General features: G+C 38.6%; 1 protein-coding gene across 3 annotated transcripts in view; it reads right to left on the bottom strand.

The window, feature by feature from the left end:
* Positions 1 to 18,679, bottom strand: part of LOC114480087 (neurexin-1-like) — a 577,574-nt gene that overhangs the window by 511,156 nt on the left and 47,739 nt on the right. For all 3 annotated transcript variants that reach the window (XM_028473908.1, XM_028473906.1, XM_028473907.1), the window contains 2 exons: positions 3,404 to 3,842; positions 1,479 to 1,862 (listed from right to left, as the gene is read on the bottom strand). In XM_028473908.1, the coding sequence (XP_028329709.1) occupies positions 1,479 to 1,862; positions 3,404 to 3,842 (823 nt within the window). The remainder of the gene's footprint in view (positions 1 to 1,478; positions 1,863 to 3,403; positions 3,843 to 18,679) is intronic.

Raw genomic sequence — 18,679 nt, 5'->3', positions numbered from 1 at the left:
GTCAATATCTGTCACCATGGGCTAAAATGAGTCACTGTAGTATTAAACTTGGGTCGTCAGTGAATAGAAAGTTGAGATTTAAAGACCAAAAGCCAAAAAATAAGATATATAGAAATGATTTGGTAGAAACAGCTCACATTTTCCACATTCTTTGCTTCATTTTCCTCAATTTACACAAGCAGTCAGTACCAAAAGATTTCACTAGGTGGCAGAAAAACATCACAGAAACCACATTATCTACTCAGAGAAAGCAAGGCAAAGCATTTGATCCTTAGTCTAGGACACAAGTATTGAATCTTTCCCTTTCCACCTTTAGTGCCGTACCTCTTGGCTTCACACTGAGCTTCCTGCAACCTAATTGGGACAAATTAAAGTGCCGTTATGCTGTTTGGGAGGTCGCTGTGTGTGTTTGTGTGTAACTGGCACAGATGGCATCTGTAGGCCTGGCCACCCAACCATCCTTCACCACCCGCTCCACTCTTTTCATTCCACAATCCACTGGGCTTCAGGTGACATTGTTGTTCCCAGCGGAGCTCAATTCCACAGCATCTGCCTGATTGTGTCAGCTAGCAGGCGACATGCATGTTTTGTGTGCAGAAATAACAACGTAACAACTTTTTTTTTCAGTTGTTAAACGCCGATAATGCCAAACGCATCATATACGATACATGAGATTTGGAACTCTCTACATGGTAAGTGTCACGTTTTTCTTCTTGAAAAACCTCCTGTATACGAATATATACATGCAATACAAGGATAATCCTCCATGAGGCAGTAATTAGTTCAGCAGAGGCTTTTCCACTGCAACAAGACTGCCATTTATGAGGGAAGATTCGGTTATGGTTATGGAAGAACTTTTCCCATTTTGAAAAGATTAAGGTAAGAAAAACATTCAATTTTTTACTAAAGAAAATGATCCACAAAATGAGGAAAAATATGTGAAATGTCAAGTTATAGACTTCACTTTGCAAGGTCAATTGGTGGATATCTCATTGCTGTATGAAAATCACACTAAAAATGTTATATTATGTTTTGTTTTTTTTTTTTGGTAAAAAAAAAAACAAAACAATGTTTGAGCATTTGCATACTCCAACATTTACATGTACCCATTGATTCAGACACTAAAAAAATAATGGAATAATCTATTATAACTACAATATGCAGACGACACACACATTTACATAACTGTATCCCCAGGAGACCATAGACTACTACAAACCCCGATAAACTGCATTGCATTTTTCCCCATTTTTAAATGTAATTTTATCGTGTGTACATGAAGTGACTTGACACTGAGACCGGATGTATCAAATATGATACAAATTAAAACTCATAAATTGGATATTGGAATTATTATTTTAATATTATTTCATATGGATGAATAAAAACTGTAGTTTCAAAACATTGGAATTTTCTGTCAATTACTATGTAATGATTGAGGTTTTACAGGGTTAACCAGTCACCATCTTCTTCCTTACCGATCTCACAATTGGTACCCAGATATCCGGTGCCCATGCAGTCGCAGATGTAGCGGTTCCATCCCTCTTTGCACAGTCCTCCATTGCCACAAGGGGCGCTGCTGCATCGCTTCTGCAGCTCTCTTGTGCAGAAGCTGCTGACGCCCATGGCGCTCTGGATCTCCGCGAGGCGCCGGATGTCACAGCTCTTGCCGTCGATGAAGAGGTCACGGACGCAGCCCACATAGCCGTAGTTGAGTAGCGCGGTCCAGACCTCGGGGGGTAAGATGAGGTCGGACTTGGTCTCAGGTAGGCCACCCAGGAACATGTCGCCCTCCAGGTCCAGGATTTCACTGCCCTCTGGGGAGGCGAAGGGCATACTGCGGCTGTTGACAGAGATGGATCCTACCGAACAGGAAGAAGAACAAAAAGCACAAAGTTAAACACTGAATTCTGAAGCTTGTAAATCCTTTGGTGTATGTTTCTATCATATTTGCTTGATAACAGCTTAAATGGACTCAAAATACTAATCCAGTTGGAGAAATGTGTAGGCATTAAGTTCACGAACATGGATGTGAGACAGAAGGATGTAGAAGAAACAGGGTGAGGGATGGATGGCTGCAGTGTGTGCGATTCTCAGCATGTGTGTGTGTGTCTAATGTGTCTATAATAGGCTAAATGGAGGAGAAGGGAAGCAGAATGCAGCAGGGAGTGGGTGAGACAAAAGACCCCCTCTCTTCTGGTGATTAACGACTCCATCTTAATTTTCTATTAAAAGCCAATTACAGCAGGAGAGGCAGCAAGCTCTCTCTCTCACACACTCTCTCACACACACACACACACACACACACACACACACACACACACACACACACACACATCATAAGACACCATTAGGGGTAGATACGGTGTCCAAGGTGATTGCCCACCTACTGATCATTCGTCAGAATCAGTGCACAGATGCTCTGCTTTGTTCCATGAGTGGTGAGGAATAACTTCTTTGAATTAACAAATACCACCTAATATATGTGGAAACAATCTTGTTGGTTTGGGTTTGCTTCATTTTCAAAGTAATCTGTTTACTGTTGCTGGTACATATGTACGAATAAACATCTGCTATGTTGGATGGGTAATCTGCTTCAATGCTGAATGGATTCTGCTAATATGGAGGTCATTGGCTATGACTTACGACACTTGCAACAGAGACCCATCTAACAGTACTTCTATACTCTGGGTAAAGGGAATTTGTTGCCTATCTGACATAGTGCTGGGCGATATGGACAAAAACTCGTATCTCGATTTTTTTTCTCAAAACAGCTCGATCATTTTAATTCAAATTATGTCTGACCAGAAATAAAATTCTGGGTTAAATTTGATGATCCAAATGCCACACAGACACATTTATTAACAAACATCTGCATAATATGTGCCACTTTTGGCTTTATTTTCTATAAGGGACAGCACGTGTGAGTGAGTTCTGTAGTTTGGCTTGTTTAGGGGAAGGCCTGGGTTAGTATGCACTCATTGATCCATTTAACTGAGCTTTCCATACTGTTCGGAGAAGTAGTGAAAGCAGTGATTCATAAAATATAGTATTTTAATACAAAATAAGTAACATATCAATATAGGTGTCATTGTAATTTTCTATATCGCCAAAATAGAAATCTTGATATATCTTGAATCTCGATATATTGCCCAGGCCAATCAAATCTAGAGTTAATTATTAGCCTGGGAGTGAAGCCCCGTCTCACGGGGATTGGGAAACTGTCACGAAAATGACAAGAGAAATTTGTGTTGGGATGCGAGGAAAATAGAATCAGCACAATCTTCCACTGTCACGAATCTGAGCTTTGGGAATCCCCTCACCCCCACCAATCTCGATCCAAACCAAAAAGTAATATGTTAAGCTGTGTTGTGCAAAGGAAAAACTGGAAATATTTCCTCACCTTTCCTCCCTTCCCTCTGGAAGTCCACATGGCACCATTCCCCATCGTTGACCTTCTTGTTGCTAGCCTTAAGCTTTGTTTTTCCTGAACCCATATCAATCAGAAGATACAAGTATCCATCCAAAAGCTCCATGGCAAAGTAATCCGTCTTCAGTTCCCGGACAGGCTTCTGCTCCTTAGGACCCTGAGGGCGCCCATGGCTGAAAAGCAGAATGCCGCTTGGCTCGGTTGTGCGGAAGTCAAAGGAGATGGAGCCGGTCTTCTTGGTGTTCCACTTAGGCAGGGAAATGAAGGACTCTGGGGTATCGAAGGTTACGGGATCAAAAGCTTCTACGTCCTCACAACGGAACACCAGATCGCCATTCAGGGTGATCTTTGAGTCACGCTCACTGGCTAGCCGAGACAGCTCCAGTTTGAAGTCGTTGTTTTTGTACACCACCTGGTAACCAGAGAGAAGAGTAATTAGTTTGATGTGGTCGCGATTGACAAGTCGAAAAATCTGGAAAAACAATGGTTTTATTGAACTTTTTCATACTTTGCAAACACATTCTTATTGTGGAATATCAATTTCTATATCAAACTTATATCAATGCTAAATCCACAAACAGAAATATTTCAGGGAGTTACAATGAAGCTAACATGCTAAGTTAAGATAAAGATAACTGAAGCACAGGGTAATATGGTGCTCCAGGCGGGAGTAGACTTTGGTGGTTCAGCGCATAGATTTTTCATATTGAGCTTTTCTATTCTTTTTATTATTTGTTTAAAAAAAATATGTCAAGTAAATTTGAAGGATGGGTTGAAATTGATAATTTGTATCTTTTATTTATTCATCTTTAATTTCCTTTTGAGAATTCAATTTTTGGGCCCCTCCAGAACATGGCGCCCCAGGTGACCGCCTGGTTCGCCTAGGCCAAGAGCCGGCCCTGCTTGAGCACCCTGATATTTGAAAAAAGTAATTTTTTTGTGTGTTTGGCACCTGCAACTATTTAACCAATTTAAGGCTGTGTTCGAAAGGGCATACTCTGTACTATGCACAAAAAGTCAATGAGTATATACTGTAGTGTCTACTATATACTATTAAAATAATGTGAGCGTTCCCACTGAAGTATAGCTTCAAGTTTTCAAAGGTGCATTTCAAACCTACAATGACAAAAACCTGAAGCACACTGAGGCTAAATAACTGTTGATTCGCCACTTTTTAAAGTTCTCAAAACATTTTAAGCGAGAAAGTGACCAAGTAGAATATCAACATGTGGTCATTTAATCCATAAAACTAGCGGAAACACATTTCAGAGATTTTCGGAGATCAGCAATTGCGCTACTGACTAATATTTCCGGTTAACTTCAAAACAAGAGACCTATTTACAAAAGTGTTTGGAAGACAAGAAGAGATGCTGTTTCTTTAAAAAAATTGCTGATTTTACATTCCACTTGCAATGCATCATGGGGCGGTTTAGTCCATAACAGACTAAAAGGGAAATTGTCTGTAATTGTTGAAACAAAGCAAAATCAAGCTTTTACTTTGACCGAGAAGATGTTTTTGATAAGTGAAATAAAAATTCTGACATACAACAAGCACTAAATGATAAAAAGCTCCAATCTGTCATTTGATCCATGAAACTCACAGAAACTCATTTCATGCCAAATTTTCGGAGATTTTCGGAGACCCTCCATTGTGCTACTGACAAAACTTCTGGTTAATGTCAAAACAAGAGCCCTATTTACAAAAGTGTTAAAAAGTAATGGAAGACAAAAAGAGATGCTTTTATTTTGAAAAGGGGAAGTTTGATCCCAGTACAATTTCACGATCTGCACGCAATGCATCATGGGGCGGTTGAGTATGAATAGTGTGCCCACCATGCATACTTAAAAAATGTCCCAGTGTACTATACATCCGGGTACTCAATATTTTCATACTATCCAAAGTGAACCCACTACATCAGGGGTAGGCCACTCCAGTCCTCGAGGGCCAGATTCCTGACACTTTTAGAGGTGTCCCTGCTCCAACACACTTGGTTGAAACAAATGTATTGTCATCAAGTTCTGCAGAAGCATGATAACGAGTCATTTGATTCAGGTGTGTTGAAGCAGTGACACATAAAAGACTCAGGAATCCGGCCCTCAAGGACTCCAGTTGCCTACCCTTGCACTACATACTCATTTTGATGTCAGCCTTAGTATGAGTAGTACGTTAGTATGCAAATTCTATTGTGTTTGTACACAGGATGTTTCACCAATAATACAATGGATGGCAGATGTATTGTATTATCGCTAATATCATGCTAAAACCTAAACAGTGTAAATGAAGTTCCCTAAAGCTTACGCAAGTGCAACAAAGAATTCAAACCACAACATTGTAATTTATTAAATGCAAGTTTATTGCTCAAATGACTTTCAATCATAAGTTCAGCAGCTGTTGGGAGAATCCCATTACCAGTATTGAATTACATGCCTTGAACTGCGATGAAAAGGCATCATTAGCTGAACAGAAGCTGCATTTGCATTTCAGCTGCGATCTGCTGACAAAACGGAATCCTTCACACAGAAAAATTGAAAAAGGAAAACACTTGAGGCCTGACTGTTAAGGGCTTGCTTTCATTGATTTTACATTTGGGTGTGGATGAACCAGATTCTCACTACGCTCAGTGAATTGGTAGTTTGTGTACATTGGCAAAAGATTGAAAATGTTTAGTTTAGAAATAATGTTAAAGCAAATTCAACTTAAAAATACTTACATGGCCAATTTCATTTTAATTCTACATTTTACTTCTAAACTGTCCGAATTACAGTGAGTTTTTCCTGTTTGCACCGAGGTTAAACTACAAACTAGCACTGGTCAGAGGAAGCATTCACACATTAGGCATTTTTAACACATTGGCCACGGTTACATGATTTTTTTTTAATTTTTTTAATTAAAATAAATCATTTGGAATGAAAGTGTTCTGCTTTGTGTTTACATAGTAATAGTAATTCCCGAATTGAGGTTTACATGGATAACCGGTTTATTCGGCTTTAGTTAATTCCGCTTTAGGTCTGGGGGTTGGAATGATTGGACAGGGGGCGAACATGACGTATCACGTAAAAACACACAACAAACCTTTTATTGTCGGCTGTAACACAGAACACCACACGTGAGAACTGTTTTCACCTTTGTTTTGATTGTAGTTTTGAAGCAGCAGCTCGACAATAATGCACTTTGGTCCACGTAGTGCAAGAGAGGTATGAACTAATCACCTTTTAATAAAGCCCAGGAAAACACCGTAAAACAATAACCAGGAATAAACAGTTGCTCCCTGGTAAAGATAGTAGCTCTAAAAAGCGTGACAATGGTAAACTTGGTGATATTACAGCCTGTGCAGCAGTATGGGGACGCATTTACTCCGTCTCTAGGTTAACTGGCTTCACCCGTCCGATAAAGCCTGTTCCGTTTGCTGATCTCTATGTGTGTTTAATAAGTTAATGTGTCCGTGTTAATGTCTGCATGTTTATACCTCCGTCTATTCCCTTTTTTCATTATATCCATGTCTTTTAAGGCTCTTATTAAATAGTTTTGGCTCTATTCCGGGCCGCCATGTTGGATCATGTCGTCACCCAGTGCGTCATCGCCGCAAGTCGCACATGCGCAAAACGAATAGAATGAACTTAAAGCGGAATTAAGTGTCGTTAACTGTTTACAAGAAAGAGGAATTATTTAATTCAAAATTAAAAACGGAATAAACCAGCCACTTAATTCGGATTTATGTTTAATTCGGAATTAAATTAGCATTAGGAATTTAGTGTTTACAAGGTCAGGTTAAAGAGGAATTAACTTTTATTCCACTTTAAAGAGGAATTAAAGCTCCCATGTTAATGTGGCCATTGTAGATATGTACAGTATGTGTCAAAAGTTGCTGTTATGTATAGTGTGTCTGTTATCTACCACTGTGTCAGTGCCCAATCCTTTCACTGGCCGGATCCTTTCGGCATGAGCGGAGTAGACTACGTCACCTCCTTCACTCGCAAACTTTACGACAGAGTTTATTATGTTTTGAAAAGCATCTACAACACATGCACATTAGAAGTGCAGGTTTTCAACCTTTTAAATAGTACACAAACTGCCGTAAAATAGGCCGACCGGATGTGGACGCGTTTCATGCAGGGGTTGAAAGGATCTGAAAGGATCAGGCCGGTGAAAGGATTGGGCACTGACAGCTTCTCCTGTTATCCAGACCTCTGTGCTGATTGATTGATTGTCCACGCCTGTGTGAGCCTGTGGGCGGGGCCTATATAGGTGGCTCCTTTTCTGCCATTCACTCGCTGTCACAGCTCCACAACGCCACATTCCACTTATTGTTTTGCTCCCAATTAATAAATAATATTTGTATTAGTGTCCAATCTGTTTTTTGGGTCACTAATTGTGTTGTGACTCTGAGCTAGTTGTAACAGTCCCTGATTCTAGGAATATAGATCTATGTTTATGGGTTAACAGGGTGCATAGACTGATTTTTGGTCCATTATCGCTTACTAAGCATCTAAATCACACGTGTCTAAGTCAAGGCCCGGGGCCCAAATCCTGACTTTTAACCCATTAATGCGGCCCGCAGGAGAAAGCAAAAAAAAAACAAAAACACAGAGAAATCATGAATCAAAATAATACACAAATTTCATGAAACTCCATAATATTAGCAGGACTCACAATTCCATATGCTTATATCACATTTTTAATCTTGTATTGTGAAAATAACTCAATTTTTCCAAAATCATGCAATTTTCCTCAAATTATTCCAAAAAATCTCCCCGAATTGCATAAAAATGGGCCATAAAATTCCCAAAAAAATATTGAAAGTGAAGATCCTGCAGGGACTTATTGCTTATTGCTTTGATATTATTTGTGCTGTACATATTTTATAATCTATTTATAAGTGGAATTGCAAACTAGAGCACAATAATGATTAAATTACTAATTTTCCCCCATAAAATCTGCAGCCCACTTAAGAAGAACTGCTCCATATTTGGCCCCTAAACTAAAATGAGTTAAAGATTCTACTAAAAATATAATATTTCATAAATGACACTATTTGAATTCTCATTTGATCATTGATACTGAAATCCAACATTTAATTTCTGATATTATCAATATGTACATATTGTAACATCCCTGCAGGTTTTATAGTTGTAGTGTTGTCGTTCTAATGTTAATGTTGATGGTTCCAATTATCGCTTGTTCTTTGAATGCACCTTTGGGGGAGCTGGGATGTGAGTGGCTGAGTGGACGAGGGGGCGGGTCAGAGGGAGGAGGTGAGCCCCTGGGTGTGAGAGTGAGAGCTGGGAGGTAGATGAATGAGAGGAGCCTGGTAAGCTTTGACCCTTTTTGTTGTTTTTGGTGTGGTTACGGCCGACAGTAACCGCAGTTCTGTACGGAAATAAAGCGGCTAACAAGCAAGAAGGTTGTCGTCCTATCCAGCGTTCTGTGGAACGCTACTATATATATATATATATATATATATATATATATATATATATATATCTCCTCCTCCCTCAACCACATTTTTCGTCACATTATATATATATCTCCATGGAAATAACACATGAAATGTGATATGCCCCATTGGATGTATTGAATGAATAAATAAAACTAATTTGACTTTATCAATAAAAAAAGTGACATATTTAACATGTCATTAAAAAAAAAACACCATATGTTGGTTTTGTCAAACAATGTTACACTTTTGGCACATCTGCCCCACAGTTAACAGGTCTTTGGTTTAAGCTATCTGCTATGTGTACATTGTTTATATATTCTTCTGCTTGTCTGGGTTTTCTTTGGTTTCCTTCCACCATCCGAAAATGTGCATGTCACAGTAATTTACCGTTAAGTCTCAAGATTGCCTAATGGTGAAGTGACTCCAGGTCTATGGGTTCCTCTGAGAACACGCATTGTGTCTAATTTTACTCCAGGTGGTCAAACCACAGAATGTCTTATCCAAAATAGTGCAATAAACAATGCGAAAGAATTGAGATTTGTGTCAAAGGGTCACTTCAAGGAAGCTATTTAAAGTGTATGCCCAATGAGATGACTTTGTTGTAATTTGTGGTATACAAATAAAGTTGAATTGAATCAATGCTTGCTATGTAGGAAGAACTATCAACAGTTTTCATCCAGAACCTTAAAATGAATTCAACTAAGATTGCTAATAAAGAGTGAATTCATTAACTATTAGTGATAAAGTTGGTAAAAACTAAAAAAGACAAATACACATTGTTAAAAGTGTAAGAAGAGGAAACATCTGATGCATTAACTTCCCTTTCAAAACTAAAAAAAAAAAATCATTAGTAGTTTTTGCTTAGGCATTTTCCCACACTAACAACTGTGGGAAAAACTAAAATCAACCTTGTGTGAAAATAATCATTAAACTAAACCAAAGCTTTAGGAATCAGTTGTAGAGCTGGTACTTCCTCCTCAGGGTAACACTTGATTCAAATCAGCAATCAGGTAGAAAGGGAAGAGGAAGTGCATTAAATCCATTATTTAGTTTGCTATGTTGGTTATGGCTAGGACTTGCTGGTAGTCCTGGTTTTAATGGATTATGATTAATGTAGAGTTTTTGTATTTTATCTAATTTAGTGTTTGGATGCCTGCCATTAGGCCCATTGTCAGAGGTGAAAGTAACGTTAACGGTACTAACGTTACTGTCATTTAGTTGCTTTCATAGGTACTCGTACATTTCTAAATCAGTATTTTACTTGTACTCAAGAATGTCTTAAAAGAAGTAAATTCATGAATTACATGTCTACACCCAACAGTTACAGAGCAAATTATTAGCTCTTGTTTTTTTTTTTTTTTTTCCTGTTTCATGGCCTCTTAAAGTAGCACATTGAACATAATCCGTTTATTCTTAGTCGTGTAATTTCTGATCAACGTCCAGCCACTTTCTTGGGTTCAGGTTGTCGTTTTTTACCTATTATCTTGTCACCCCGCATGGCACATTTTGCATGGCACTGTTTTAGAGTTCATACATTTAGCTACACTTAAAACATGAGCATTGAATTTCTTGGTGTTTTATTTGAAAAATAATTGTACATTTTGACATTTTGATTTTATGAAACTGTCTATTTGTACAGTTGCCGTACGGACAGCCCCTGGTGCTATTTGTACGGTTACCGAAGTACAATAACGTAGTGTCTTAAGGTTTGGTTTTGGGTTAGGTTATAACCCAATATCGCAACAATTTTTAGGGTTAGTTTTAGTCACGTGACCTAAGCTGGCCAATGACTGACCTATCACATGACCTAAACTGGTCAAATAGGGGCACTGCGTATGGTTAAAATGTCGGTATATTGGTACGACAAACGTACAGATAGCCACTGCCTTATTTTACACAGATGCCTTTGTGTCTAAAAAATTGTGCAAGATTTAGTCTGTTCCTTTTTAAGTTTATACATTTATTGCCAAAAATAAACATACTTGTACTTGAGTATTTTATGAATGACTTACTTACTTGTACAATTTTAATTAAGTAACAGTACTTCTACTTGAGTAGGTTATATCAGTACTCTTTACACCTCTGCCTATTGCGTACATTGGTTCAGTTTGGCCACAGTTTCACATTTTCTTTTTCTATAATTTTAGTATAGCTTTGTTGTTGTTTTTCTCTAAAATAAAACATTTGAAAATCCATTTTTTGGATGTACAGTGTCCTTTGTAGCCTCCAAATTGGTCAAATCTTTGGCCGTAACAATTTGTTTTACGGTTAAAATGTTGGTTTGTGTAATAAACTGCTGGCCATTCATGGCTATTGCTAATTTGAAGTTATCCCTTGTGTGTCATATGAATCACTACATTGGTTGATGACTTAATTCATCCAGACTGCTGATGTCATTCTAAATTATCTTTCACACACACAATCTGGCCATTTTTCCCCCACTCCAAATCAGGCACATTCTCTTTAACTCTGCTCTCATTCTCTCTCTCTGGCTTGGTGTTAAAAATAACGCCAACGTAAAAGTGCTGAATGCTCATCAAAAACCCTGATACGCTGGGTTATTCTTGAACTTAAGCCTTCTTTGGTTATCTTCAGACGTTGTCTGTGCAGCTGCATGTACCGCACACCTCATAATGTCGTCATTAGCAGAGATTAGTCCTGGTAATTAGCCATGATAACGCTAAAACTGGCAGCTAATGAGGCGTGAACTTGCCTGGCTTAAGGTGTTAGAAGAACGTGTTACGTGATGGAGAGGGAAAAGGGGCGGGCCATCTTGTTCTATTTATTTCCAGAGGTTTTGTTTGTTCATTTCACTCCTGTTTGCTCTGCCGTCAGTGAAAAGAGCAGCCGCGGGTTATGCTTTTTAGGAAGAAGCGCACACGTTGGGTAGCGATGAAGCAGGGAAATAAAACCAGACACATGCTGCACCAGTTTATGTGCAGAACAGTTTGTTTCTGCTGAGTGGATCCAATTAGTTTTATTCTTCGTCCTTGGAAAATCTGGCTTCTTGTGAGATTTGTTAGCCAGAGATAATGGAGCACAGTCGGAGCAGACAGCGTCAGCAACAAAACTGGATGCCAATACGTTGATATAGGTTTAGTTATCACTAAATCCTGAAGTCTCTCATGAGGATCATTAGTAATCCAGGATATCATCAATCAAATTGGAAGCTAGGATCTCACCCAGGTACAGAAGGTGTTTGCTTTTGCCTGGCAAACATTTGTAATTTGTAACCACATCACAACAATAGAAATGGCAACCTACCAACCAATGAAATTTGTTCAGAGTAGCATGTTTGAGATGTTTCCCTTGGGTTTTTGACCTTATTTTGATGAAAACTTCATTTGAGTGGTGACTAATTTAATAACAAAACTAATCATCACTTAATCCTTTTAATTTAAGGTTTCTGCACAATATTTTGAATTGGGTCTGAAGGAGAAAAGATCATTTCATAGGTTTTATCAGGTTTTACAATGATGGTGGAAACTGGAAGCTGGAACTTGTATTGCCTGTAATGTACTGGTTTAGCTTGGCAATTACAAGTCTTTTGGGCCCCTTGTTTAGTGTCCAGTGGAAGTTTTAGCTGTTCTTTGTAGGTTTTTTACTGTTTTTCTAACATATGTCTCAAGAAGACAGTGTTTGACTATAAAGGGTAGTAGAAATATAAAATAAAATAGGAAATTGAACAGACCATAGATACTGGTAATAGGTTTGTGTCAGTAAGTCAAGGTGTTCGGTGTCCATCTTTGGTGATTCTGTAATTTTTATATATATATATATATATGTATTTGTGTTAAAAGAATAGCTTGTTTTCAAGAAAGGAGGGGTTGATAATTGTTTACAGAATCTCTCCTGGTCAGTTCTGGTTAAACTGCCCTAAGCAGGCCAGATACCATCATACACTGATAGCATTCACCAAAGTTTCTGCCAGCTATTGTTATGACTACCGCTATCAGCAGCATACACTACCTTGAGGGCACGGAACAACATCTGATTCACTTAGGCACACACATTGAAAGCCTGTTTACATTCGAATCGCAGACCAGGTCTGTTCCCCAAATCCTTTTGACCAAATAAACCGTGTCCGCATCTGGCCAGCAACCCTAAATCTTCACTCCGTCTCATTCATTCAAAACTGCCACAACAGATATTTATGACCTCCTCTAGCTACTATTGCTAGCCATTATAAGAAAAAAAGTGACGAGCTAGAAATTTGACGTTTCCAGGCGTACAGTTACTCTTCCTTTCGTCTCACATCCTGTCCCATCCACAGTAACTAACCACCAACGGAGCCGTAGTTTTTCTCTATTTACAGCTTTTCATGCACAAACAGCAAGGCCACCACGTCATCATCCAGCTCCTAGTCTACAGAGACTTTTCCCATTGAGCAGATCATGTTTACTGCATGGAATCCCCCATTCCATATTCTCATTCACAAGAGATTTTCATCAGTGGAAAACTGTTTTAAATAGAAATAGGGGTGGGACGATAAACTGAGTTCACACTACAATACAATAGACAATAATTGATACAAAATTTTTAGAAATGAAAAAAAACTGTCTTTGAAGTCAAATGTATTGTTTTTTTGTTGTTTGTTTTCAGTTTTATTTTTTATTTTCTTCTGTATCACATTGAGGTTTTTTTCAAATAAAAAAATAAGTAAAATGTATTCGTATTATTGTTAGTAATAGGTCCGATGGTTTGAGCACCCACAGTTTTTTTTTTCAAAAAATCGTGATGCAATGCGCAATCTGGATTTAATCCAGATTCAATTTAGTGGGGTAACAAAGAAACCATGATTTGTTATATATACAATCTCACTGGGTAGTCTGGACCTGGTACCTTCTAGCACTTGCAGAAATACTTCTTTTTTCTTATTTTCTATTTTTTTTTTTTCTTCTATTGTTATTGTAACAGCAATTTTAACCTACATCGATCTTTCTACAAGGTACTGCTACATGGTAAAGATCTACAAGGTAGCCCAAGATGTTTTATTATGAAGTTACATGACCCGTATACTTCCTGTATTTGTGCCTCATGATAGCCTGAATAAAAAAAGTGGCGCGTCATATATCGGGAAGTTTACCTTTGTCTCAAGGCACCATAAGGACTTCAGTACTTAGAGGGTGCTCCTTTTTTATTGTCTTTTCTGTAATAAAGAAACCAACCCGACATAACTGAGATCGGTCAATTACGAACTGAAATGTGAATTTTTGAAATGACACCAATGATGAGAAATGGAGATCTTTCTAGTTTTGAAACTGATCCAGAATTAACATATTGATCCAGGACCCTTCCAAAGTTTAATGGGAATCTAGTAGTTTTGTCATAATCCTGCTAACGAAAATAAATATTTGTCTGTGAAAATATTACCTCGTTGGCAGAGGTTATAATCCTATGCCATTCTATTGTGTATCTTCTTTTAAAAACAATATGTCTACCCCACTTCCCAGGAGTTAGTTAGAGCTTTTTTCTTTGAAAATACCTAATTTGTTCATCTTAAATACACCCTTCCTCTTTCTTGGAGAGCTATCCATTAACAGGCCCACTTAAACGTGCCAAACCAGGCACCACAGGGAGGCTCACTGATTCAGTTCAGTGTTTGAAAAAGATTAAATGCAGACATTGTCTTCTTTCAAGAAACTCACTTACTTAAATCAGAAGAAAAATCCCTGACAGATTCAAATTTTAATAAAATATATAACTCATGTTTCAATTCCAGACAAAGAGGAGTCTCGGTTCTTCTCAACAAAAGGTTACCTGTTAACATAATCAGCTCCGTCATAGACCCAGAGGGTAGATATATTATTATCAAAGTAGTAATCTATAATAAATGTTTCACAATTCTAAACCTCTATGCCCCCAACAATGATGACCCTGATTTCTTCCATAGAATTTTCTCAGAGCTCTCAGACCTTTCTGCAGACTCATCTTTAATCATCGGAGGTGACTTCAATTTGGCGCTCAACACATCATTGGACAGATCTAGTAAGTGCTCAAATACAAAACCATCTCGATCTGCTAAAGTATTAATTGATTACATGGAAGATCTTGGAATAGGAGATGTATGGAGACTGAATAACCCAACTAAAAAAGAATATACCTTCTTCTCCCCCGCGCATAAATCCTTCTCCCGAATCGACTTTTTTCTTTCAAATAATTCCATCATACATAAGATGTCCTCTAAAATACATCCTATAATTATTAGCGATCATGCCCCAATATCCCTCACCCTGCAGTGTGACTCTAATCAGAAAGTATCCTCTCTATGGCGCTTTAACACCTCATTACTTAATGACAGTGAATTTGAAAAAATAATAAGAAAAGAATGGGAGGACTTTCTATTGACAAACGACTCCCCGGAAATATCACCGTCCTTACTCTGGGAAACTGGCAAGGCTGTCATTAGAGGGAAGATTATATCATACTCTTCTTTTAAGAAAAAACAGGAACAGATAGCAGAAAAAACACTTGAAGAAAAAATTAAGAAACTTACGGAAGAATACGCAGCTAACCCATCTGAACTTTTATGGGAAAAACTTCAAAATACAAAACTTAATCTGGATATCATCTTATCTAAAAAAACCGACTTCATTTTGCAACAATTACGATACAAAAACTTTGATTACAATAATAAATCAGGCAAATACTTAGCAAATCAGCTTAAACACAATAAAGAAAATTCCTTTATAGCAGCAATTTCTAATAACTCAGGTCAAACTTTAAACTTACCTCAGGACATTAATAACATTTTTCGTGATTATTATCAAAACTTATACTCATCAAATTTAAACCCTGACACTGAAGATATTAAAACCTTTCTTAATAAACTAAACCTACCACAGCTCACTATAGATCAGAAAACCACCTTAGACTCACCATTAACCTTACAAGAATTACAAAATGCTTTAGACAGCATGTCAACAGGCAAAGCACCAGGTCCAGATGGGTTCCCTGCTGAATTCCTAAAACATTTCTGGTCAATGCTGGCTCCACTATTTTTCAGAGTAGTAACAGAGATTAAAAATAAAGGTTATGTAGGAGGTCACATGAATACAGCGAACATTAAATTGTTACTTAAACCAGACAAGAACCCCATGTTACCCTCAAGCTATCGTCCCATCTCACTTATTAACACAGACTTAAAAATTATTTCCAAAGCACTCACATCCAGGTTAGAGAAAGTAGTACAGTCAATTATACACCAAGACCAGACAGGATTTATTAAAAATAGACACTCCACAGACAATGTGAGAAGACTGTTTAATGTGATCAACATGGCACAGAACTCTAAAAAGAAAAAAATAATCTTATCACTCGATGCAGAAAAAGCATTTGATAGAGTAAACTGGTCATTCCTCCTAACTGTCCTTGGCAAATTTGGCTTCGGAGAATCATTCATACAATGGATCTCCACCCTGTACAATAAACCTAAGGCCTCAGTAACCACAAACCAAATAACATCCCAAAGCTTCACACTGCAGAGGGGAACCAGACAAGGCTGCCCACTCTCACCTTTGCTTTTTGCAATATTCGTTGAACCTCTCGCAGCAGCTGTACGTCAGAACTCTGTTATTAAAGGAATCCACTCATCCATCTCAGAACACAAAATTAATCTTTACGCGGATGACATCTTACTCTATTTGGAAGAACCGCAATCCTCTTTAGAGGAAGTATTTAATCTAATAAACAGCTTCTCTAAATTATCAGACTATTCCATTAACTGGACAAAATCATCAATCCTCCCTTTGACAAAAAACTCATGGAATCCTGCAAACCAAAATCCACAACACCCCTCCACCACAAATACAATTAAATATCTAGGCTTAAATATATCACCAAACTTAAATGAATTAATTAAACTAAATCATGATCCGATGTTGGACAAAGTCACAGAAGATCTGCGGAGATGGAACAATCTCCCCATCTCACTACTTGGCAGGATAGCTTCAGTTAAAATGAAAATCTTACCTAAAATAAACTACCTGTTCTCAATGATACCACTGAAACCACCAAAACAATGGTTTCAAAGATTAGATTCTGCAACTACAAAATTCTATACTAGAAATAAAAAACCTAAAATAAGCCTTTCAACCCTTCAAAAAAACAAAGACGAGGGTGGTTTAGAAGCCCCTAATTTCATGCATTATTACTTAGCAAACCAAATATTATATTTAACAGAGTGGCTAAAACCAAAAGAATACTACAACACCTGGCTAGAAATAGAACAGTTAGACTGCAAACACATTAAACTCTCTGATCTCCCTTTTATCACTGCGACCCTCAAACATCACAACTGCTTTAAAAACCCACTAATTGCCTCCACACTGACTGCATGGTGGAAAGCCCTGGACATCACAAATGTCCAATTAAAAATTAGTATACTGTCTCCAATCTGGCACAACCCTGACTTTAAAAATAAAAAAACACCACTCTATCTGAAAACATGGGAAGAGAGTGGAATCACTCATCTCCAAGACCTTTTTGAAAATGACAAGATCAGGCCATATAACAATCTAACCCAAGCATTCGATATAAATAAAAGTAACTTTCTACAGTACTTACAAGTAACAGAGACAATAAAGAAAAATACTCCACTAGACTTAACTACTTTACAACCTCCAGAACTGGCTATATATATGAAAAAAATCTCAACAAAATCAAAAAAACTCTCAAAAATATACAGAGCGCTCTCGAACACTAACTGTAATTACTTACCAATCGCGAAGTGGGAGGCCGAACTCTCAATCACCCCGAGCACTGATTTCTGGACAGAAATTTGTTGTAATACTTTTAAGATGACAAAAAACACAAACCTTCAGCTAATTCAATACAAGGTCCTCCACAGATCCCACACTACCCAACAGAAAATGCATAAAATGGGCTTCTTAGCAACAGACATCTGCTCTCAGTGCACCCAGAATACAGCGGATTCCTATCTACATGCCTTATGGCTTTGCTCCCCAGTTCAACACTTTTGGATTCTAATCACTGAAAAACTGTCCTCCATTTTGGACTGCAGGATTCCTTTATCTCCAAATCTTTGTTTGATTGGAGACCTGACAATGCTTCAACTTCCAGCAAACCAATCACAATCAATCCTTGCGGCACTAGCCATAGCAAAAAAAACAATATTACTAAATTGGAAAGACAAAAAATCCTTAAACATAAACCAATGGCAAAATCTCCTCACAGAATTTATTTCCATGGAAAAGATGTCTGCTCTCAGAAAACAAAAAAAAATAACGTGCTTTGAGGAGCGTTGGACTCCTTTTTTAATTGCATTAAATCTAAATTTTTAAAACCCTGATGATCTAGCCTGCAAGCGACTGCCAGCACCACTCTTTACTAACGCACTAGCCCAACTGTAAGCTTGGGCCACCTTGGGCCTCTGGGGTGGTCTTGGCCGGGGTGGCTGGGGTGGGTTGCCGGGGTCTCTTGTTGCCTCGACACGGGTGTGCATTCCTTCTGGGTGTTCACGAGGTCCCGGGGCTGTTTGATTTGGCGCTGTTGCCCCTCGCGTGCACATCTGGTTGGTCTCTGGGGCTGGGGCCCTGCGTGCTCCCCTGCCGCTCCTTCCCCTTGCTCCCTGTCCCCCTGTCTCGTCCTCCCCCCCCCTCCTCCTTTGCTCTTGCGCCCGCCATCCTGTTGGGTTGGGTTTGGGGGGCTCCCGTTGGCCTGGGGCGCTGGTGGGGGGGCTGTGGCTCCCGCCTGGGGGACGGGCGGTGCCGTGCCGGGTGGGTTGGCTGGGGGGTGGTCTCGTTGGGGGGCCTGGGGTGGTGGGGTCCTTGGCTCCGGTCCGGGGGGATCT

Source organism: Gouania willdenowi, chromosome 18 (assembly GCF_900634775.1).
Source record: "Gouania willdenowi chromosome 18, fGouWil2.1, whole genome shotgun sequence".
NCBI lineage: Eukaryota > Metazoa > Chordata > Actinopteri > Blenniiformes > Gobiesocidae > Gouania > Gouania willdenowi.
Note: the sequence above shows the minus strand (reverse complement) of the source record. Positions and strands in the feature narration are given on the sequence as shown.